Source organism: Empidonax traillii, unplaced genomic scaffold (genome assembly GCF_003031625.1).
Source record: "Empidonax traillii isolate 1590-97213 ecotype Southwest subspecies unplaced genomic scaffold, ASM303162v1 scaffold242:size1152717, whole genome shotgun sequence".
Taxonomy (NCBI): Eukaryota; Metazoa; Chordata; class Aves; order Passeriformes; family Tyrannidae; genus Empidonax; species Empidonax traillii.
Window position 1 is genome coordinate 892694 of NW_020955435.1, and position 24863 is coordinate 917556.

The following is a 24863-nucleotide window of genomic DNA, read 5'->3' on the forward strand; positions in this document are numbered from 1 at the left end:
TTAATTACCAACCAGATTTCTGCACTGTCAAACCTGATATTCTGCCCCAAGAACCCTCAGTGTCCCTGTCTGTTGGCTGGGGTTCATTTAATTGCCCCAGTGCTCAAGTCTGCCTGTCTTCCTCCAAACAAATCACACGTGGTGGCTTGCCAGACATCCTCCCTTACACTCCTACCCAAATCTGACTAGAGATTCTGGCACAACTGGTCATTCAGCTGTTCCTCTCTTGATGTCCATTCTCAGGGACCAGCAGTGTTGAAATTACCTCTCCAAGCTGGGGGGGAAACAGGAGCATCTGGGAGAAAGTGATAATTCTGGAGGTAACCAGAGTGACTCTGAAGAGAGAGAGAGGAATAATGGAAATTACAGCACAGGCTTCTTCCTGCCCCTGTGCTGTGAGAAACTCGTCTCTCTGTGAAATGCAGAGGATGTGTTGGGATGTCTGAGATGGAGTCGTGTAACCTCCCCTTCCCCACTGCTGACAATGAGCAAACTTCTCCTTTCCGGATTCTTTGATACAAGTTCATTTAGTCCCATTTCATCCCCAAACCTGGAGGTGGTGATATTTCTGTGGTACTGTCAGGAGGTGCCTCAGGTGATTCCCATCACTCTGAATAAGAACCCAGGAAACACAGCTGTGCCGTGTGTTTGATAAATGCTACACTGCTTGGAACAGCTGGGACCAACATTTCTCCAGAAAAAGAAGTAAGCTGCTTTAAATCAGCCTGTGATTTCAGAAGGAAAGCTCTTATATTCACCACCATGAAGACCTGTAGATCTGATCTCAAATACATGCACTCAAATGCAACACTTGCAGATTACAGACCCAGGGTTAGAAGGTCCTCAGTGGTTGGAAACAGGGGAGCATCTAATGAGCATTTCCTTGATCATTAGAAAGAAGAGAAACTTTCCTTTCCCGTGCCTCAGGACTGTGCACCTGTTCTAACTAATACAGGCCACTGATTTTGAGCAGCCTGATGGAGCACTGGTGAGTAGTGTCCCGAGAATTCTTACCATCACAAGAAAAAAAGGCTGAATGGATATCCTCCTTTGGAATTACTCAATGTAATCTCACCTCCTGATGGGAAGATGCCTGAATTTGCTGTACATGACAGATGAAAGTCCCTCCTGTCCTTCTGATAATATTATGGGTTTGTGGATTCTTTTTCAGACACAGAAATCCTCATAAGAGGTAGCTGGAAAATGAAGCACTGGAACAATGGCAATGTAGTAGTTTTTCATCTAAACTTGTCTTTTTTTTTTTTTTTTTTAGTTTCACTCAGTGATTTCTTAACTGAAGGAATTCTGACTGTAATTCCATGGTTTGTGAATTCCTCCTGTGCAGCTCCAACAACAACCTTTTATTGCAGTACAAGTCAAAGAAAGATGCTGGACACTTCAGGGGGTGAGGTAAATAGAAGAAGTTTCTCTTAAGTGTTTCTTCTTTGGAGGGGCTAAACTTGCACAGGGAGTAACCCAGGTCTGTGCAGATAACACAACAATATTTTTATGCTGTACAGAGTCTGTAAACACATAAACATTTATCTGTGCAATTACCAGCAAACAGGGTCCAGAGGAGCTGACTTACATGTAGCAGGCAGAACATTTTCACCACTTTGCTGTGCTTCCTTGTTTACTTATTTATACTCAGAGAAAGGAAGTGGTGAGGCTGACTGGCTGCAGCTTATTCTGAGAAGAGACCATTTTGTGTCAGAGGAAGCAGCATCTCTCTCTCTCTGGGACGTCCCAGCGACGGAACCCCGAAGCTCAAAGAGCGGGGTCTTTGACAGAACCAGCCGGGCGAGGAACTCCTGGACAGGCTGGGAAGGGGTGACACGGCGGGGGAATCCATGGCTGTTTCACTGATAGCACTGCTATGAACACTCTGTGACCACCTGGAGGAGAAAAGCTCACCATGGACCTGCGGAACGTCCCCCACCGCTCGGATGTGGTCACCTGGAACGCCGATGACCTGGCAGCGTATTTTAGGACGGTGAGTTGAGCTGCGTTCTGTCTTCGTGTGGCATTGGAGGAAACTCCTGTTGGCGTTGTTTGTGCCAGGTTTAGGTCTTTTACAAGGGGCACAGCCTGCAGCAGCACCAAAAGCAAAAGCACTGTCAAAGAAGAAGCTGAGGCAAACTGGGCAGTGAAATCCATAAATGAAGCTTGAAAAGGATTTTTTAACTGGGTGTAAGAAAAACGGACGGCTTTACACTTTGCAGCTACTTTATTACTTGCTGGTGTAACATTAACAGCTGTGGAAGGCATTAAGGTGTGAAGATTACAAGTTTTCTGTGTCGCCATCAATGATTTTCTGGAGAGAGCTTTTTTTTTTTTTTTTTTTTCCCCCTCAAATTGCTCCATGTTACAAATGAACCTCAGTGTCTCTGCTAATCACATCCATGGCTGCACTTGTAAAACCTGGGACACTTCGGGCTTCCTTTTGAAATCAGGTGAAGTTTATGTTTTCAGCAGCTCCTGTAACTCTATAGAGAGGGTTTTATTTGGGGAGTTGAGGCAAGTTTGATACTAGAATGCACACCCAAAGCAGATCAAACACAGAGAAGTAAAACTACCAGCTACTTACAAACCCCTAATTTTAGCGGGCAGGGGTTGGTGGCACAGGAAAGTGAAACCAAAAACTGGAGATGGAACAGATGAGATCATTATCAACAGGTAACTTCAGACAAATACGAAAAACATTACAACTCTGGTGCAGTGTGAGGGGGTTATATCCCCATTTCCAAGAAATCAATAAGGGAAGTGGCTTCCTGAAAGAGCTGATCATGATATTCTGAACAGAGATAAAGGGATTAACTGTAAATTCTACCCTAAGTGAATGCATTCACGTTTATTCTTTAGTATCTGCCTTCTACTGATTGAGATACTCCCCAGGATGGAGAAAATCTTGGCATTCCACACTTGGAGAAGTGAATCAGGGCAAAGGCTGCTTTAAATCATTTAAAAAATCTATGTAAGACAATGCCAGCCTAATTCAGCCTAACTCACCTGTCATAAGTGACCAGATCTCCCCTGATAAACTCACACAATTTTCTTCACACATATCACTAACATTGCTCAAAGTCCAGGATTCAACTCCAAGAGGGAAAAGCATTTTTTTCTCCCTCTAAAATAAGCTAATTGCGGAATAATATTCAAAAGACAATCACCTTCCAATTTTCTATCACCTGAAGCGATTTGCTAATAACACAGGGTATAATTTTCATCAGTTCATTGTTGGCTTGCACCTTCACAGGAGCAAAATTCAGGCAGCACACACATCAGGAATTTATGGGACAATACTGTGATGTATCAGGGCATGAATAAAGTCCTCACTGTCTGTCAAATACAAATTCTTTACTCTTATCAATAATAACACCTAATTCACGATTCTAGGTGAGTTAACTTAAAGCCTGTGTTAAATCAAACCATGCATTCAAAAGAGGGAAGAACCAACAAACCCCAAAATTTTCAAATACTTTCCAAAGCACTTCATTTATTTGTTTGTTTGCTTGTTTATTTTAGAAAAAGCAAAAATGTTCATATTTGGAATATCCCAGTGGTTACTTTTAATAGCTAAACAGTATTTCCCATCAATTACTTTAAGAAGGAGGTTGTGTCTCAGTCACACTGGTGGGTTCTTCCAAGTGTTGCAGTTGCTCCCCCTGCACAGATTTGTGCTGGCAATGTCATGGTAGTGCTTATTGTACAAAAGAAATTGCTCACAGGTTTAAATCCTCAGCCTGCACAAAAGTCTTGATCTGTATCCTAAAATATTTAGCAGAGTTAGGCCTGTTTCTGCACATGAATAACTGGAGGTGGCTCTTAAAAAAAAACAAACAAACAAACAAACAAACCTAAGGCATCTACTGGAAGTGTTTAAAGCTACATGATCAACCTGTACCTGACCAGTTTCTAAAAGGCCTTTCTCCTAAATGTTACTGTGAAAAAACATTGTGGAAAAGCTTCCCAAATGTTATAAATAATTTCCAGGATTAACAAGTGGGATTTCCATCTGGAACTGGAGGCTTTTTGATCACAACAGTGAATTCTGTGGCTGGAATCAGGCCTTCAGTATTCCAGGTTTTTGCTGTACTTCCTGTTTTCTGCAACTGCTTATTCCCCTTCAGTAGCAAAATATCCATTTTCTGAATATTTCTTTGGGCCAGACAACTGTGAGGAATTGCATGTTCTCAAATGGATGAAAATCCTCAAGTCCACTGAAGAATCTCTGCCATAAAAATCCATGTTTGTGGAATCAAATGAGCCATTTATACTGGTCATAACACACAAAAAGGTAGCTGGAAGACTCTACTCAAAGCCAGCCATATATTAAAGTGTCTCAATTGATACTTACAATTAAGGGTGCAATAATCTTCTTCTTTTCATTGACAGTTAAAGTACAAGGACTGTGAGAAAGTCGTGAGAAAGCACAGCATAAATGGACAGAGGTTTCTGGTAAGTGGAGCTGTAAAATTCCTTCCTGTAAAATTCCAACCAAGTGACTGTTTTTGTCTCCTCTTTATTTTGCACTGAAAGATGCAGAGCCCTCATCTCCCAGGTGGTTACTGAGGTGGAAATTTGGGAAGTAAATGCCTTTGCTGAAATCAGCCAGACATCTTGCTTTACATATGGAAAGCTGGGAACCCAAGCCTGTTGGTCAATGTGCATATTTTTTTTTAGTATTTTTCAAACTGACAAGTTTGAAAACCATAACCTTGTATTTAAGCTGCCTCTTCCTTTATAGGAAGTTCTTGATTTCAGATATTAAATACAGAAGCCCCCCAGTTGTTACTTGTCCTCTCATACTAAAGAAGACAAAGCCCTGCTCAGAACGACTGGCCTTGCATTGTAATCACTCTTTCATTCCTCTGGAGATAAAATTAGATTTCTTCTGTAGCAATACACAAAATGAGTGAAGTTTGAGAGCACCAAAACCAGTAAGCAAAGGTTCAGAGGGTTTAAATCGACCCTGTTCCATTGTGAAACAATGTGTAATTAGAAACCTATCGTTGCCAGTAAAAAAGATGGACAGAACCAGACTATCCTCCATGCTCCAAAGAGAATTTGTGAAGCTTTTAATGAACTAAACAAAACACTGGATCAGCTAAATCCAGAGTTTTCACAAGGCCTGAATCTGCCCTGAAGGTGAAGCTGCTCATGCTGGAAGAAGAGAGGGGGTGACTCTGCAGGAGCATCAGTAAAGCTCTGGCACAGCATGTCCAGTCGGGAGTGATCTCAATCCCACTGCTGTGTGATGGTTCAAGGGGGAGGAAAACACTCTCCCCCTCCCCATCCCAGTTTCTAAAAAGATTTTTCTCAGGCTGCCAAGGCTCCTCTGAAGTCCAAGGAGTTTTCCAGCTACGTGTCCTCTAGGACGTGATTTCTGATGTTACAGGTCTTAGAACAAAACTCCAGCCAGTGGTTCTCTATCTTAAAATTTACAGTTTTACCCTGAAACTTTGGAATCATGCCCAAACTTGTCTGATTTCACTACACAGACATGAAGAGATTCAGTATATCTACTTCTGAAATCACTTAAATACCATATGAAGGGTAATTAATGTACTTTTATATGAAAACTTCTGTAAGTCTCAGGGTGTTCCACCAGCAATTTCATGATATATCCTGTGTTTCCTTTTCAGAACATGTCTGAGAACGACATTCAGAAATTTCCCAAACTCAGAGTGCCGTAAGTAAAGCCAAACCACTTCGTTATTAACATTTATTTTAGCTGGCTTGCAGAGAAAACTCGTAGGGAATATCAGGCAAATGATTTGCAAGTGATTGAGAAAAAGAGGAATATTCCAAAATACGAGGAGTGTTGTCATGACTGCTCAAGCATGATGATACCATACAAAAAGGCTGTCTGGGGGATGTTCAGAAGAACTTGTGCATAAATTCTTTTGACTGACAACAACTGCACAAAGGTTGAACTTTTTTTTGCAAGCTTTCCCTTTGAAGTGTGATTTAACTGTTCGCTGCTTAACTGTTGACTTTGACTCAAAGGGGAAAAAAAAACCAAGGCAGGCACGTCCAGAGGAGTTGAGGAGTTCAAAGGGTTTTCATGGTGTGGTTTTGTTTTAGGTCGGTGTTGAAGATAAATCAGTCTGGGCCATGTGATTCAGTGTTAAACAGCCCTCCTTGGCTCCACCAGGCCCCGAGGAAGTTCTGAGTAGCTGTCAGAATTTCGTGGAAGTAACTAAATGAAGAACAGTAAGCTCATTAAGCCAACACTCAGAAACAGAGAAATCAGCTACTTCTGATATTTTGTGGTGGAAAAACGAAGGGGGTTATTTAGCTGAGAGTTCTCTGCCATATATTTTAGCTGGAGGTTGGAAGGTTCCTGACCGTGAGACACCTGGAGCTCTTCGTGGTCTTCTAAAGAAAACAGGAGGTGAAAAAAAAAGGGAATTCAAGCTTTTCCAACATAGCTGTTTCTTTGTTGCTCATTTTTGATCAGACAGGCAAGGGCTTGAACTTGAAAGCCTCAAACACCACAAGTTTCTTAAAATCAGATCTATATTTTCACACGACAAATATCCCAGTAACAGGGATTGGTGGTGTGTGATGTGTTAGGAAGGGGGTCCGGATGTAATGAAAAAAAAAAAAGGATACCCTGATGTGTCACATTTTTTGAACTCACTATCAGTTAAAAGCAACATCTAACAATGCTGCTGATACTGAGAGACCAGATTGTCTGTGACAAACTCATCTTACCCTCCTGTGAAGGACATTGCTTATAATTCGCTGAGATTTTGTCCCTCCCTAACAGTCCTTTGGTAAAAAATTGCCTCGTGTTCTTATTGTTTGAGCTTATAATTTTGAGAACTTTTGGTGATTTCCTTTCAAAGTCCTGAGTCAAAAGAGGTCAGTGGGTGTTCTAATAAACCCACGCACACAAGAGATATTAATGCCATAGGTGAAGAGATAAAATGATATTCAAAATGAACAGCCTTTTCTGGTCAGTTTTTTTTTAGTTATTCAATGAGAACTCGAAAGAACAAGAGCTTTGAAAGAAGAGTGAAGCTTGGAGCACAGCTCGAGGAACTGAATAAATAAGTAAATCATTAAATCTGAATGAAAGTTCTGGAACTAAGCCCCCTGTTCTCAGATTTCTCCATGCTCACAAACAAGGAGAAAAATTCATTTGATTATTGTGAATATACATGCAAAAAGGTTGGTGTCATGTGGGGTCCTCCATATAAAGCCACTGTTTAAAACAAGACCTTGGAGATGTAATAGGGAAGACAACTGGTTCCCATAAAAAAAACCCCGAAACCAACAACAGTAACAACAACAACAACAATACCACCAATAAAAAAACAAACAAACAAACAAAAAAAACAATCCAAAAGGGAAAAAAAACCCCAAGCCACCAAAACCCAAACCAAAACCCCAGGATAAAATTCATGAGTAGAAGAACCTGCCACTTTTTTTAACCATTAATTTCATTACTTCAGAACCCCCCCATTCTCACCCAAACATTTGATTTCTACTAGAGCATAGTCACAGTCTTCTTTCCTTTCATAATACAAGCCTCAACTAGCAGGAGGAGTTTTCCTACAAGCTGAGAGAGCATTAGCATGTTGTAGTGACAGTGCCTGATATTTAACAGCGGTCCTGAAATTCGAGCATATCCTTAATTTAAATAGCAAATGTTACACTCCCAGTGCTGGGCAGTGAGGAGGTGAATAAAAGGTCCTTGTAGAAGAGGTTGTTGCTGTAAGTTTAGCGGGGTTTGACTGAGCTGCAGGGCTGAGAACAGAACCCAGCGCTGCAACCATGCAGGGTTGGCAAACCACAACCTCCATCTGCACAGACCTCCTGAGCTGGGGGATGGTTTTCATAGACAGAAGTGTCTGAGCAAACCTGCTGCTCAGGTCTTGAGCGGCACCTGAATAACTATTTGGGAATGATTCTGTGACTTTTAAGGAGACAAAGCAGCCAAGAGTTGTCATTACAAAGCATGATAGGTCATTTCCTGAAGCTCATTAAAAACCACCACAGGTCGTCTGTTATTACTAAGAGAATTATTATTTTGGAAGTTGATCTCCACCAGCCCTGCTGTGGGTGCACATCTTCATAAAAGTTTTGGCTTGTTTTTAAAAACAAAATGAAGCCAAAAAAAAATTATTTTGAAAATTAAAATACTTCTTAAAATGTTTGGAATTCTCCATTAAAAGGGCTGAACACCTGAAGCTTCACAAACATCACACTGTGTCCTGAAAGAGTGAGAGGGACACTGGTTTAACCAGGAAGGGATATGGCATATTTTACACAGAGCAGGCATTGAATATGTGCCCTAAGCTTTAAATGAAACTCAGACCTAATCAGGAGGGTCTTACAAACATTTTGTTAATAATTCTAATGAAACAAGAAGCCAATATACAGCTTAAGAGCTGTTTTGACTTGTGGGTAACAAATGTGAGTCTTCAAAAATATTTTAAAGCTCATTCAGAATTTATCACCAGCTAAACTCCTGACAGTGTCACTGTCTCACTGTGCAACTTCCTGGTCCTGAGAACTTTGTATTCCACCTCTCCTACCCATCTTAAATCCTTTATCCCAACACAGGTAGAGTGGACTCTACTCCTGACACCAGGATCTTGCAGTTAAGTGCACAAAAGCCCTTCTTGGAGGGCAGCTTTGAGGGCTGGCTGTGTGGGTTTCTTTAAACTTCAACTTCCTGCCAGTTTTAAGTTTAGCAACTGGTGGAGGAGGTAGAAAGAGAAAGAGAAGTCTGAGTAACATTTTCTGCAAGTGCTGTTGCTGCCTTATCCTCTCCCATCATCCAGTCCCACAGCTCGGAGAGCACTGTGGTTTTGGTACTTCCTTCCCCCCGTGGCAACACACTCAGTGCCCCAACCCCCTGTCATAATGATACTTGTGAAGTGTCACCCTCCTAAAATTCTCTTCCTCCTAATAACCCCTCTGAGCCCTTGCTTTGGAGAATTTCAGATAAACCTGAAGTTGTATCTTAAGCAGAAAAGGATTAATTTTTTAAAAGGAGCAAATTTTCTCTGTCGGTTTTTCCTCCAAAACCAGTTGGTGTAAATCCCCACAGCAGCCAGTCCAGGTTTAGTCCAGAAAGCTTCCAAAAACTCAGCCCTTATTTACACCCAGGGAAGTCTGAACTAAAAGAATGATTAGCTCTAAAAGCACTGATCTTCATTTTATTTCTTCTAAAAAACTCTAAATATTGTGAAAGATTGTTCCTTTACCTCTTCTACAATGCAGAATGAGCCACACTCAAGTTCCATCATCCCCTTCTTGAGCAGAGCAGGGGTGCAGACAGAGCACTGCTCACCCCAGAACATTTCCTGGTGTCTCACACAGAACTTATTACTCACACAGCAACTTCCTCATCCCCTGCAGACCAGACTTGGTTCCATGGGAAAGAAGAGCAAGAGGAGCCCTGTGCCTAAAACCTGGCCTTTTTCTTGCTTTTTACAATTTGCTTGGGTAACAATGTCAGGTTTAGACAGCTTTAATCCTTCTGAAATTATTAACATTTGCACTTGTGTGCAGTTCAAAAGGGGCAAGTAGGACAATATTGGCTTCAAATCAGAAAATTGCAAAGTACTGCCTTAAAGAAAACAACCCAAACTACATTATTCCTGCATATTTTCATACTTGGATCCTTCAGTACATATCCTCAACTTCTCATCCTCATCTTCCTCCTCTTCAGACCTGAAATGGCTTGGGTTTATTGGCTTGTTTTTAACCTTGCATTGTTTGAAAGCTTGTCTTCCTCCTGTCCCAGCCCAGAGGAGCAGTTAAACATGAAGGATGCACAGATTAGGTCATTTGGAAAAAAAACCCTAGGGGATTGTTATTGCTGAGTAGCAGAAAAAGTCATAAAAGGAGAAGAAAAACAAAATAAGAGTGGAAACTGCCTGGCCATAATCAAATATTTTATAATATTGATATCAAGTTCAACTGGCCCAATCTGAGATGCTGGGAAAGAATTCTGCTTTAAGAATGAAGTCAGGATTTTACAGAATTCAGAACCTGAGACAAACAGACATGTTTAAGTTCCTGATTTTTTTTTCATACTGTTTTTATTTCCACAGTTACTGTCTCTGACAGACCTAAATAATATTGTTAACCAGTTGTATGTAAACAATTTGCTTTGGTTGTCCCAGGACTGTCTTGGTCAGACATTCCTCAAACGAAGAAATAAGGAGAACTGAGAATCAGAGCGTGGCTCATCATAAGCTTTCTTAGAGGCAGAATAATTATAGAAGAAAACTTCTTCACTGTCCTCTCAGTGGAGATAATCCTGGAAATCTCAGTAAGGACTGACCTGTACCCTCAGAGTTGCTCTCAGGGACTCATTTAATACCAAAATTCCCAATCCTGGCTATCTGGGCTGGCTGTGGGTGCCCCTGGAGGGATCCTGGATTAAGTATAACTTGGTTGCAGGGGAAGGAACACAAAAAGCATAGAGAGGAGGCAGGGGGTATATTTAATCCCTGCTTTTGTAACCATAAGCTCTGTTTCCTGAAGTATTACTTGATTTTTCCACAAAAATCTGACAGATGCCGTGGCCATCAGTTCAAGCAGTGTTCTAGTGTTCGTAACACCCAAAAATTCTAAGGCTTGCCGGGTTTAAGGTTAATTTTTAAACATGACACAGCAACATGGGGGTTTACCTGGGTAAAAAAAGTCCAGTTTTCCATTGGATGTGCTGCAGGGCAACTTTGCAATAAGATGGTAAAGTCAGTGTTCTTACCACATAATAAACAATTTCGTTTTAATTTAGTAAATACTGGGGGAAAGCAGCTGAGAAAATGACTTGGCTGCTTTGACAAGTGACAGGTTTTGAGGAGTTTTTTTTTTAAAAACTGTTTTTGTGCTTCTTTTCAATAGAATCGTAAGTAAATTAAGTCAAGAAATAAACAAAAATGACGGGAGGCTCTCTTTCCTTCCAAAATGGTAAGTAAAACAATTCAGTTTTCTTTCTCAAAGCTTTCAAATAGATCTTTATTATATAAAATAAAGCTCTGTTTAGTTAATATATTTTCTTCTGTGAAGAAAAGCAAAACCTGAGCACCCCAGATATTTCTGCCCTGTCCAGAATGAGTAACATGCACACTTCATTCAGTTTTCCACCTGAGAAGATTAATCTTTAGGAAGCCTATGAAGTCCAGACACATAGTGCAATAATATAATCATATAAAAAATCATCATTAATGCATTTCACAGACTACACATCATTACAATTTTTAATTCTTAATGACTTGTCATTGAATAGAATATTCCTGCAATAGAAAAGGAACAAAAATTGCAAGAACATTGCATGAGAAAAGAACAATTTGTGTTCCTACACCATGAAAACCCAAGTCCAGTCTATATAACAGAGTTTTACATCATCTGATCACGTGAATTTACACCTTTCCATTAACTGGAGTCCAAAACTAGAATTGAAAACCATAAAAATATTTCTCGGTTTTACAAATATTTGTGAACTTGATTTTCAACCCCTTGATCTGAATTAGTAAAGAAAGCTTCTATTTTCAGGACTAGGCCCCTGAAAAATGTATTTGCTGAGTCTCTTTGCTTCAAAGCACTCGGCCTCTGGCTTGAATTCTTTTCCAGACAGTTTATTTACATCAGGTTCCTGTATGTGAAATATGAAATAACGTGGGTTTGGCATTTTGAACAGAGTTAAACTCATCTGGATAAGCTTCATTCTACTGTTATAGCTAAGTATTATAACAATAAAAGCATCAAACTTTTGAGAATTGCAAATAGGAGGAATTTATTTTTTTTTGTGTGTCTTTGTTGTAGGGCCCAAACACAAAAAAGTCCTGAAAACCCAGGTAAGTGTGTGCTGGCAGAGACCCTCCTAACAACAAAAAGTGTTATAAAATATTAACCAAAAAGTTTTTAAAATATTAAATTAATACTTTCAGGGCAGAGTCAATTGAGGGCAGTGGGGATGGGAACCAAAAATCCAAACCAACAAATGGAAATATGAGAGCACAGAGGAGTTTCATAAAAGCGTAAGGAGTAGATACAGCAGAACAAGCAAGAAAAAATGGTTTTAAAAAAGAAAAGGTGGTGAAGACCAATGAACCATCTCATCCAAGGGGGGCTTTGCTCTCGGTTTTCAATCCTTGTGTTATTCCCAGCACCCTCCATGACTGCTGGGCTGCCCCTGGAGCTCCAGCTCGCTCTTGTGACCTTGCTCTGAGGTTCAGAACCCACCTGGGCTTGGTTGTGTCCTTGTTTTCTGTCGGGTTGTTGAGTCTTTCCCAAAGCTGTGCTCGCTCAGGGGTCTGTGGTTCTGCTTCTTTCACAGGGTACGCTCAGGATGACGGGGGCTGGTCTTCCTTTGTGAGTATTGGACCCAACAGAAATCCCCCCTGGTTCGATGCCCTGCCTGCTCAGAACCCCACCTGAATTTTGTTTACCTATTTCAAGCTCTTCGAAGCGGTGGCCAGTAAATGAAACACATGTTGCTGCCTTTTTTCGGTGGCAAATTCTTGCCATTTTATTCTTGAGGGTGGATTTGCTGATGAATCATTTGTTTTAGTCCAAGTAGCCTGCAGAAGTTCCTTTTGCCTTTTGGCATTTTAGGAAACATCATTACACCTCAGCTGCTGATGCACAGGCTGGGTTCATGGAGATCTCTAAAGTTAACCAGTGCTAAATTTTAGAAAAAAATAAAATGGAGAGGCATTTAAAAAACCCAATAAAACAGTTGTTACTAAGTCCACAGGAGATTTGCTGCTATTTTAGGAGCGCAGAAGGTAAAAGTAACCACTTCTTACAGAGCACTTGGGCTCTGTGCCAATACAGAGGGCTCTGGAAATTTCAGCCCAGACACCAGTGGAGTGTTTTTTTAGGTGCACTGACCACACTGACACAGTGATCTCACGAGGTCCTGCAAGCCCCACCTGGCTGGTTTGGGTCTGGTCGGTGGAGGACACCAAGACCCAAAATCTAAGACGTCATTTTCCCCAAAAGCATTTGTAAAAGTTGGGTTGCAGGATGCAGAATATGTGTTAGTAGGCAAGAATGGATATCAGCAGGCATCAGCTGCTGCTCCAGTGTGGCTCTGGGAGCACTGGATCATTTGCTGGTGCTTTGTCTGTCCCCAGACAAACGCCCTGTGCTCTTCAGTGAGCTCTCACCTTATCCTGACCCTCCTCTGCACTGGTGTAAAGTGATACTTGTTTCCTTTCTGAAGCTGTTCGGTGCTCCCTCCATCAATCTCAGTGTTGCCTCCTTTCCCCATTTTAATTCAATGGGATTTTTTTTTCACTCAAACTGGTTGTAAAACCTTGAGATCCTCCAGAGGCAAAAACACCGCAGGGAAAGGCCACAAGGAACCTGCCCTGAAGTGTTTAGGGCTCTGTTACAGCACCCACTTTTTATGCTTGTTTGCCAGGATGATGATGATGATGATGATGACTACGAAAGCCCTGATGAAGACCAGGAGAAGGAAGATGAGGCTGACTATGAATCCCCCACAGAAGAACCTGGGGAAGCAGAACATGACAGTGATGGCTACGAGCCCCCTCCATCCATCAACGATGAAGCCCATCACAATGTCATATTTCCTGCCAAGTCACTTCCAAGCAACACAGATTATATAGGTAATTACTGAAAACAAAGTGTCTTTAATGATTTGTAAATTCTGTTTCCACACATTGCCAGCCACATTTTAGGTGGCTGGCCATGGGATGCAGAAGGTTTGGTGGAAGGTGCAAACCTGCCTTTCAGACTGGCTGGTGTTTCACAGTCACTGAACTGCAGGGCATGACAATAAATATTGATTTATTCAGTAAATAGGACTCCTCCTGGCAGAGGAGTCACCAGCACAGGGACAGATGGGCCTGTAAGTCCCCACACAGATCATAAAATAGCTGCCAATGACATCCTACAGCAGTGTCTTCAGATACATTGAACATCCAGGTTCTTGCAAGGGTTCTTTGCCCTAAAGATCTAATGAGTATTAAATAACCAAACTCTGTGTCGTTGCTTAGTTTGGGATTTTTGTTTTCTTTAGACAGACCTTCAACAACCAGATCATCACATCAGCCTCCAGTGCCACCCCAGAGACCTGGCCCAGCCCCAGGACCAGCCCCATTTGGGGCAAGAGGTGCTTCTGTATGTTCCTTTCTAAAATGTTTTACCTATTTCCCATGCCAGTAACTTCTTCAAAGTCCAAGTGGAACGACATTTTTAATCAGCCATCAAAACAGATTTGAACTCTGTTCCAGGGTGACCATTTTTTCAAGCAATTAAATTTCATGGGACAAATATATTCCATTACTTGGATAGTACATTATATTACTTGGGTGTTTCCTACACTGGAAATTTATACCTACATGTGAATGCCTCTGACATAAAAATTACATATTTGTAAGAGATGCCTCTCTGTTTCTTTAGTGACATTTGTAAAATTAAAAAAAGGTTAATTCTTTCCAAGCTATTCATGGAGCAGTTGTGCAATTGAATTAAGAACAGATAAAAGTGTGAGGGACTGTATAATGAGAACTGGGATGACCCAGATTTTTTTCCTTTTATTTTTTTTTTTTTTGTCTGCTGTGAATCTTTCAAAACTCAAAGCTCTTATGCTGTTGACAACTGGCACTATAATAGGCTCAGTGCTTGCCAGGACAGATGTACATTAGACCCACCATGTACACAGGGTAATTCTAGGATGTGATAGAAGGATTTTTGGTCTGACCCAGTGACAGAGTTCATCTGTAGGAAACACAGAGGACTGTTGGGTGTCACGAGCTCTCAAAAGTGCTGTCCTAAAATCTAAGGAGCACGTATTTCTCCTCTCCAAATGTACATCCACTCATTTCAGTGCATTTACAAACCCAGCACCTGCTGTGCTGAAGGGGCAAACCCACAGCAGTGGGGTTGAAGCTCCTGTTTCTTTCCTTCGGCAATTCACACAATTCTGCCCCAAAAATACATCCCACCGGTGTATTCCTTGTGAGGCAAAACAGATGGAAGCAATTCTGCCGCCCAACAAGAAGCCAAGCAGGTGGGGCATTCCTCAGGAGAGCCCGTGGCTCCCGTTCTTCCCGCAGTGAGGTGGGATCAGCTGTGCTGCACAGACACCGGCACTGGCAGATGTGTGTGCTGGGGTTAATGCACTGCAGCTACACCTGAGAGGGGAGGACACATTTTAACCACCTGTGAAATCCCTGTTTCAGCTGCCAGCTTTCCCTCCTCCACCGAGCCACAACGACCTGGGGAGAGACAGGAACATGAAGCCTTTGAAACGTAAGCAGAGCTGGTGCTGTCCCTGCAAAGCTTTTCCCGTGGGCTGTGGGGCACTTCACTCCTGCCTCCATCTCCTCACTTCCACTCTCTTCTGCTCTCACACAGAAATCTCACTTGTCATTCTAAGCCACACCAGCTCGTGGCTGTGCAAATTAAAGGTATATTAACCTGCCCCAGCACATTATCTCACACTGCTGTTGTGTTTAGCCCCAGCTCCTTCTGTTGACAGAAGCACCAAGCCCTCCCTGGACCGCCTGGCCCCCCCTTTCGAAAGAGAGAGCCCAGTAGCAGGTCAGTATTTGCTGCACTAATATCAATGTGCTTGTTTTAATTATTGAAAATTATCACTCTGAATATAAGTGATGCTAAAGAACAAGGCTTGACCAGATGTACTCCGGTCCAGTCCTAGACAAGGTAATCTGTTTATGAACAGATAGTGTGAGCAGAACTTGTAAAGTGAGGGAGAAATTGTGTTTAGAGAACAGCAACCCAAGGGCAGGCAGGTGAACAGAAAGACTTTGTGAGATCCCTGTGCAATAAAGGTTTGGAGTGACACTGAAGTGAATGAACAAGGAGATATTTAGTAGGTGAAAAGAGAAATAGGGAGCTAGCTCTGCTGTGTGTAATGTGGCAACAGACTTGAAAAGATGCTGAGAACTGGTAAGACATAGAAGAAAAAGCACATTTGTTTCAGACCTGAAAACCACATTATACAAAGAATCTAAAGATATGGCTCTATGATTTTTATTTATTATCTGAACTCTTTCGTCTGGTATATGATGGCAGATAAGTATCCAGCAACTCAAAGCTGAACCATAGAAAATATGATTGTAAAACATGCCACCTTGAAAATGGTTAAATTGGCCTTTAAAAAGAGATTTTGCAATTTTTCCATCACTCTCAAAGCCAGAACACTTTTCTGCTTTATGTCTCAGGAGGCTGAGGGCTTCATTTTGCAAAATTAACTTCCAGTTATGTTCAAAACTCTCTGGTTTCACAAAAGCTTAATTAATTAACTTTCATTGTTTTCTAAATACAAGCTTTTACTATTTTCAGGGAGGAAGCCAAATATTCCTGAAAAGGTAAGATATTTTTTTTTTGTGCTTATAGAAGTTTTTTGCCTATTCTGATACACTTACACACTCAACTTCTCCTTGTTGCTTTCCAGCCTCTGGTTTCACAGCTAAGGTAAGAGTTTTTCCTCTTGAAATGATCCTCCCAGTGCCAGTTGTTTCTTAAAAAGCTGCTTTTTGCCTTTATTTCATCATCTTGCTCTTGCTTTAGGTCCCTGGGGGAACAGCTGGCGATGATGCCCAAACCTCCTGTCCCACCAGGTGACAGATATGAAAGAGGCAACTCCCTTCCCTTAAGGAAGCAAAGCCCTGGAAAGTAAGTGCTCATTTCACTGCAGTTTAATGCAGGATAAATTAAATTTAACAAAGATGTGGATGAGCAGCTCTGGTTCTCGCTCTGGGGAACGTCACTTAACGAGTTCTGTGCTGGGTTTTTTAGGGTGTTGGAAAGGGAAAGCTTTACTTCCCTCCCACTGACTTTATCAGCCTGCAAACCTCCTTGGGAATAGCCAGTGCCATTCCCCAGCATTCTCGAGATAAACTAGGGGCTGAACACTGTGCCTGAGCTTAAAACAAGTTAAGAAAGTAATTGAGGTCTGTTAATCAGCCAGAATAATTTATCAGAGAAACAAAGATAAAAAAGAGGCCATTTATCAGAGGAACAAAGCCTGGAAGTTTTATGACGAGCTCCATCAATGTTGCCAGGTATTATGAGTGAGTTCAAGACTTGAAGATTAATGTTTCATCACTGTAAAAACTTGTTTTAAGCTCTAATCTCGTAATCAACACAGGAATTTTCCTCACTGATAGACTCAAGCTGGGCTAAGGACAAGTGTAGCAGCTTGGATTAGGGCTGCAAGCAGAATTTTAGATATTTTTATGAGAATAAAAAAAAAGGTTTGGCATTCGCTGGGCCTTTCAAACTTACTATAAATTCATATTCTAGTTGAAAATATGGCCTGCTGCACGTGAATGAGTGAATGAGTGAATGAATGGGTAGTGTTCCACATGTGATGAGTGTTTGTTTTCTTTTCAGGCAGAGTTGGCCACCACACAAAAAAAATGAAGTGAGTACAGTCTCAAAGCAATTATTTAAAACCATAGGAACTACAATAAAATCAAGTACCTGTATTAACCAATAATTCTGGACAAGGTAAACTTGTTTCTTTTATCAGCTGTAAAGAACAGTCCTGGCTCTTTCATAGCACAGAGAGTGTTTTTTTAAGCAGTTCTGTGTCAAGCTCATATTCCCTGAGTGTTTTATCTTAGATAAAGGAAGAATAAAACCAGATTTTTTTTTTTTTTTTATGACAAGGGAGAAGTGATTTTGCTTACACTAAGTCTGTGGCTTTGGGGGATTTTTTTTTCAGCTTAAGCTGACCTGAAAGTTTCATTCTCAGATAACTCTGAGAGCCTACACTTGGAGGAATGAGAGAAGTTTGTATCTGCTGAGAGTTTTTGAGTGCTTTGGGTCAAGAGCCATGATGGGACATCCACCACATTTTTTATTTGTAAACAACTAATTAATTAATGCAAGACCTTTAACAATTATTTGGTGTTGCAAGTATTACAGTCCTTGTATAACCAAAATCCACCAACATCCAGGTTTTGGTTTTGTGAAATATTATTAAGAACTGTGCTATAATATGTTACTAATGTTTATTTTCTTTTGGCTCCCCAGGAAGAAGAAGACAGTAAGTATTTCTACAATGATTTTTCTGGCTTAAGGTCTTTCTTGCCTTAGTTCTATTTAAAAAAAAACCAAAAAACAAGCAAATTATCTCAGAGTTGTTTCTTTATAGGCATTTCAAAAGTCAGGTGGTATCTGGTGCCACTCTCTAATGTTATTCACTTTAGTGAGCAGAAGCAGCACTTCTGTCACGTAACAACAGTATTTATAATGCTAAATTCTACAGTTAAGTGTAGGGCAAAGTGACTCCATAAGAGCAGCAGCAGATTTGACCCAGTCTGTGTGAATTATCACAGAATTATCAGCCACTGTAAGAAATCTAAGCTGTGCAGAGCACAGCTGCCTGTTCCCCTCTTACTGGAAGGTCAGGTCTGAGGCCACTGCAGAGAGAAAATGTTTTATTTCACTCTGGCAGGAATGCTGTTCAAAAGGTGACTCAAATCTGCTCTTTAGAAGTTGGGCACCAGAGAGCACTTGGTTATTCACCACCCTCAGCTCTGCTGCAGGGAGGACACCTCAGCTGTGGCTCAGCCAAAACAGGAGTTAGGGAATGTAAAAGTGTTGCTCAAGCCTGTGCTGGTTTATTTTTTATTTTATACTCCATTTTAAGCCCATTTTGACCATCTGAATTTACAACCTGTAACTAAAACATCACAGACTGTTTACAGACTGCTTTGCCCCATGATGTTTATCTGGTTAAACAGCAGTGATGTGACAGGATTTGTTTGTTTTAGGGTGTCTCCCATCATATTTCAGCTTCCTTCTCTCCCCCTGCACAGCTGCCCCCCACAGACCGGTGCCCCAGCCGTGCCTGCCCCCCTACAGCTCCAGCTCCCTCCCAGCCAAACCCCTCAAGCTTCCACCTAAGCCAGGATCCACCAGCCTGCCTGGGGCAGAAAGGTTTGTCTCACTGTTGTTTTGTTATTCCTCTTGGATCTCCATCCTTGGCAATCCAGCAAATAACAGAGTGTGTGGAAATGCATGGATCTCAGGCACCCGAGGATCCCATGGAAACAACTAGCTCCTTACTTGGGCTGTATCCAGTAAAATAGCCCAAAATCGCACTGAAGTCCCCCAAAATAGACCCAAGTCCATGCAGAATCACACCCAAAATATCCCACAATATCCCAAAACATTCCTGAATTCCACAAATCCATCAAAAGCAACCAAAATCAACAAATAGACGAACAAAACCCATCTAAATCACATCTGCACAAAATTGTCCCCAAAATATCTCCAAATTCTCCTAAATTCTATCAAAATCCCAGTCGTCTGGAATTGAATCAGAAGAAATTTCATCACCCTTTTAATAAGTATTACTCTAATGGCTGATAATTCCCATTTAAAATTGTGAACCTGGCTTCAAGTTTTTTCCTGTTTCCAGCTTGCAAAGATTTGATTGCTGTGCCTTCATTGGCTGGGTGGAGGAGCCCTTAATTAAATTCTGATTCCTGATAATCTGAATTCTGGTAATCCTAGAGTTGCTGAGTTAGACCGGGCTCCTTGTGTGTTTTTTTAATGGCTCTTTGATGAATTCCTCCAATTTACCATCACCCTCTGGAACTGCTGCCGCCCCAGCAGAACAAATATTGCAGTAGCAATAGCAAGGTCATATGCAAATGGAACTGTTCCTGTGATGAACGCTGGTGCTTGTATTCAAACAACGTGCCAAAAATTGCTGCAGTGGAGGCCCCCCCTTTGACAGCTTCTCTCCCATGAATCAAGCCACGATGGGGTGTTTTTGTTCTGCAGAAATAATTAGCATTTTCATCTCAGAGCCTTTTCAACAACCCATTGAAGCAGAAGAGGAACACGAACTGTAAAGGACTAAGAGTGCAGGCTGTTTGTTCCCAGTTAGGTGAAGAAACGAAAATAACAGCAAAAATTGAAGATCAGGGCTCTGTTTTGAGAAGTTTTGGGTGTGGGTTGAGGTTGGCAGGGAACTCTGGATGTCATCTGGTCCAAAGCCCCCACCCAAGCAAGGTCACCTTGACCAGGCTGCCACATCCAGGCAGCATTTGAGTGTCTCCAAGACCAGACACTCCTCAGCTTTCTTGGCAATCTGCTCCAGTGCTTGGTGCTTGGTTGTCCTCACAATGAAGTGTTTCCTGTTCAGAGGGAGCCTCTGGAGTTTCAGTTTGTGCCCATGGCCTCTGTCTCATCACTGGGCACTGCTGAACAGACCTGGCTCTGCTTTCAGATATCTATGAGCATTATTAATTTACCTCCCAAACCTTCTCTTTTCCAGGCTGAACAGCCCAAACTCCCTCAGCCTTTCCCCATATGTGGGATGCTCCAGTCCTTTCTGCTGCTGGCCCTTCCCAGCCTGCACCATTAACGAGAAATGGCATTTTCATCAACAGTATTGATGAATAGTTTCAGAGAAGCCACCAAAAAAAAAAAAAATTTTGACTCTCTTGAGTGGAATCCCATGGAAACAAACATCTAGCAAAGTGTTCCCTGTGCTTCCTGCTTTAGGGGAATAAAGGAGTCATTCCCTGAGAAAAATCAACAGGCTGCAGTGCTTTTCTGCACTGATCCTGATCCAAAATTATTGGTGATCATTACTGATTCCCTCTACCTTATTTCCAGATCTGAGCTCCAGGTAAACTTAAAGGTGGATCCACTTACCCAGAGAAGATTAAAAAACCTAAAAAGAGGAAAACTTCCCTCATCCTGCATGGGTCATTCTATAAAACAGGCACAAAGTCCCAGTCAGCTGTTCAGAACACAGAAATGCTGCATAGAAATGTACTTGTACTGATTGTTTTTGTTTTTTAAACAGTGCTAGAAACCTGTCTTCAACTGGCTCACTACCACCTCGCTTACATCTAGGTCTGTATCCTGCATTCCTCCTTTTCTTTTTGGTAAAAACATGACTGAAAGTTGAAAGGTGGTTTCAGTGGTTTCAGTGCAGTTAATATATAATATTTTTTTCCTGTGGATGTTTCTGGTTCAGCTGTGAACAGAAAACTACCGAGTTCCTGAAAGGCATTTTGTGCAACTTGCTTGGTGTTTTGGGTTTTTTTTCCATGAAGTTTGGGCTCCCTGCCTGGTTAAACCAGTGTCACAGTTTGATATAACCACCTTTTTCAGTCCAGCAAGCAGCACTGAGAGCTGAGGTGTGCTAATACTCTCAGAAAAGTGTTTTCCATGTGAAAACACTGCTTATTTGTCTTGTAAAAGCAAGTAAAAAATAAAGAAAACACAGAAACAGATTGTTCTGCAGGTAGTTTTTCACTTATGGTAACAGCTACCAATGTCCTACAGTGACATTTTTTACTTTCTAATCACTAAGAAGGCAAGGATTGCAAAGAGGCAATGTTGCTTCTGTCTCTAAAGAAAACCAAGATGCTCTCAACTGAGTGACTGTGGTATGGAAACTAAAAAGGTGTCACCTCTATTTCAAGTTCATCTGATCTTATGGAAGTGCAAGAGTTCATAGAAGGGGTGCACCAGGGGTGACATTAGGCAGAGAAGGTGGTGCTGATAGAGGAGCCTGAATGTGATTTCAAATCAGTCCCAAACACTTCATGCCTCGTAAAACCGAGACCCTGCACCCCGGATACACAGATGAAATTATTGCCCTGGCTTTAATGTTCTTTTCTACTTTTATATCTTTGAAGGCAACAACAGCAGATCCCCCTCCAGAGGCGCAGCTGATGTGAGACCTCCCCTGCCAATCCCCAGCAGACAGACTGTTCACCAAACAAACCCGGAGGAAAATGAGGTACAAAGCGTTACAGACACAGAAAAATACTTGTTTGCCTTCAACTGATATTACATATTCAGTTCTCCTTCCACAAAAGTTTGATGAGTAGAGAACTCAGCTTTGTAAGTGCATTTTTGCTTCGCGTTCCTTCAAATGGAACAAGCTGAGAACAAACTGCTGGTGGTAACACTGCTGGGCAACCACTCATGATGTATTCACAGGAGGTCTGCAGGATGGACTCAGATGATAGTTCAAAAATAATAATAATAAAAAAATTTAAAAATAAACAAACAATCAAAAAAGGACAAAGGGTGCCAGTTCCAGGTGGACAAAAGAGAAAATACCATTTAAAATATGGTACTGAAAATATTTGGAAATACCTGTTTATTTGGCTTAACTGCAGGTGTATTATAGTTAGCTCTGCAGTATTTTCAAATTTATCAAAGTGAGCAATAATTTAAAATCCTCCAGTGCCACTTCACCGGACTGTAAGAAATACCCTGAAACTCGAACCTTCAGGGATTCTGCACATAAAAATATCCCTCACACTGAAATTTCTCTCTACCTCCCTGTGTGTTGCTCAAATTACGGACTCATTCACTGACAGGTGACTTTCTCTTTTCTCCTCTCCCCCAAACCATCCTTTAGGGCTCCCTGAACAACGAGTGGTACGTGGCTTTCGTCAGCCGGCCCGAGGCAGAGGCAGCTCTTCGGAAAATCAACAAGGTGCTCTGGGAATGGCAGGGGATCCTCCCACCCCCCCCACTGGGTGTCCTTGTGCTCCCAAGGTTGCAGCACCAGTGTAGGTGCTCAGGGTGAAGGGTTTATCTTGACTCTTTCCCCACAGAGAAGTTTCACGCCCGGTCCAAGCCACCCACAAAGGTTGTTGTTTGCCACCATCCAAGAGAACAAATTACGTGTCTCTGGAAAGCAGTTTGACCTTGCCTGTCTTAGGAGGAGTGACTTGTTCTCTGGAAATAGTTTTCTGTCATCAGTGAGGAGTTTGTCGCAAATTCCAATTTTTAGGCAGCTTGAATTATAAGATCCCACCCTTTTCTAGGCCATGCTGACCAGCAAAATGAGCCACAGATACAGACAGATGGAACCCAGGCTTATCTGTGCATGTGGAGATAAAATAAAATTATAAATGTCAATGAAATAATCGCTGGGGGAGATGTGGTTACTCCACAGCACTTGCCACGAGCTGAGGGTGACATGTACAACATTCCAATCACTTGGAGTAAGGCCCAACTTATGGGATCACAATCCCTTAAGAAAGGGATTTCAATGGAAGACTTGTCAAGCCAGATCTGAAATGAAGAAAAGCAGAGTGGTACACTATCACAGCCTTTACCTAAATTACACAGCCACTATCATTATTGTAGGCTCTCTGTAAATGCATCCCATAGGAACCTTGACTGGCACTTGGCAGAAATGAACTTCTTTTCTGGTTAATGGGATGCCAGGTTTGGCCTTTGATATTTTACTTCCTCCTTTAATGGAATCTCTCCCTCGTAGAACATCCCTCCTTCCTTCCCTAGAAATCTGCTTTTGTAACACACTGGAAGTTTTAAGCAGCAAACTTGCAAGACAACACATTTGATGAATGATTTAAACTCTCTCACAGTGCAGTTTCTCTTAGCAGAGGGAAAAAGATTTCAGAAAGAAAAACCACTTAGAAGGAGTGCTCTAGTTAAGGTTGTTATACTGATCAAACGGGGGAGTGACTCCTGTTTGTCACCTGTCATTTTTTCGTCTTTCAGGATGGAACATTCCTGGTGAGAGACAGCTCCAGGAAAACTGTCACTCATCCGTATGTCCTGATGGTGCTATACAGGGACAAAGTGTACAACATCCAGATCCGTTACCAGGAGCAGGAGCACCTGTATCTGTTAGGAACTGGCTTAAAAGGAAAAGAGGTACCATTAGTGTTTTCACACTAATTCTTTTCATTGTGAGGGATCTCCTCTTTCATTCCTAACTGTCAGGTTTTCCTGGGCTGGAATTCTGCTTTTGGTCTCAGAGTTATTCCTGGTAGAATATTGTTATTGCTGGAAGTCAAATCAGACTCTCCTGTTTGCACTCAGGGAATGAAGGGATAGCTTAGAATACCATTAGAAATCCATACACCCGGTCAGGGAATGTTTATTTACCACTAATATACCAGATAAGGGAAATAAATACAGAGCTGAGAGCAAATCCATACCTACCAACTTTACTTTGCTCCCTGACTGGTGGCTCAGCTGCACCAGCAGCTCTGTGTGGGTTTCCTGGCACAGGCAAGCCCAGTGAGCCTCACACTGCAGTTCTGATGGAGCCCAAACCCTCTGAATTTATCAATCAGCTCTCTAAACTTCCAAGTACAGTCATCACATTGAGCAGAATGATGACATCATGTATTAGACAAACTGCACAAATTAACTGTAGCTTGTAGACATAGTTACTGAGCCACAGATGATGGCAGGAACGAGAACAGTTGATCTGACAGTATTTACTGGACCTAATGTATTTTTTGTAAGGTTGCTAAATATTTAGAGGTTTAAAAAACCCCTGTTGGTTGTACTGATTACTAATAATTCTGACATTTCTGCCGTAGCCTTCTCATTTTCTTCCATCCCACAGGATTTTTCTTCTGTGGCAGATATCATTGACCATTTCCAAAGGACACCCCTTCTTCTGATTGATGGAAAAGACAGAGGTTCCAGAAACCAGTGCATGTTAAAATATGCTGCAGGACATATTTAAATGAGACCTTAATGAAGATCACACATCGTATTGAAGCCTAGTGAAGTTTGTAAACTTGAAGATACTTCTTTTTTTCAGCAGACTAAAATCATGAAGTCATTAAAAATCATTTCATTTCAAGGAAAAAGGATTATGTTATTTTTTAGTTATGCCTTAAATGCAGTATGCTTTAAATATGATTTTCCTACAATATGTTTGTTACTGTCCACTGATCATACAGTACATGAGAATTTTTTATTTTCCAAGATGTGGATGAAATTATTTCTCAGTTCTATAATACAAGTTGTACCTGATAACCTTTGAAGCACGAAGAGTTTTCCCCTCAGCTTTGTTAAGTGGGATTTATCCAACTCCTTGCCTCGGTTTTCTAATAACTTTTGTGTTG

The 24863-nt window shown here is 41.5% G+C and overlaps 1 protein-coding gene across 1 annotated transcript; it reads left to right on the forward strand.

The window, feature by feature from the left end:
- The first annotated feature begins 681 nt into the window (after nt 1-681).
- LCP2 (lymphocyte cytosolic protein 2) lies at nt 682-24718 on the forward strand. Its single transcript, XM_027888645.1, has 22 exons — nt 682-705; nt 1652-1993; nt 4396-4458; nt 5646-5692; nt 10876-10941; nt 11797-11828; nt 12311-12345; nt 13406-13610; nt 14024-14124; nt 15189-15258; nt 15466-15549; nt 16315-16340; nt 16427-16446; nt 16543-16647; nt 17368-17398; nt 18013-18025; nt 18801-18921; nt 20807-20856; nt 21648-21751; nt 22382-22459; nt 23497-23652; nt 24356-24718. Exons 2-22 carry the CDS (start codon nt 1916-1918, stop codon nt 24476-24478), a joined length of 1608 nt encoding a protein of 535 aa, XP_027744446.1. The 5' UTR covers nt 682-705; nt 1652-1915; the 3' UTR covers nt 24479-24718.
- Nucleotides 24719-24863: the final 145 nt, after the last annotated feature.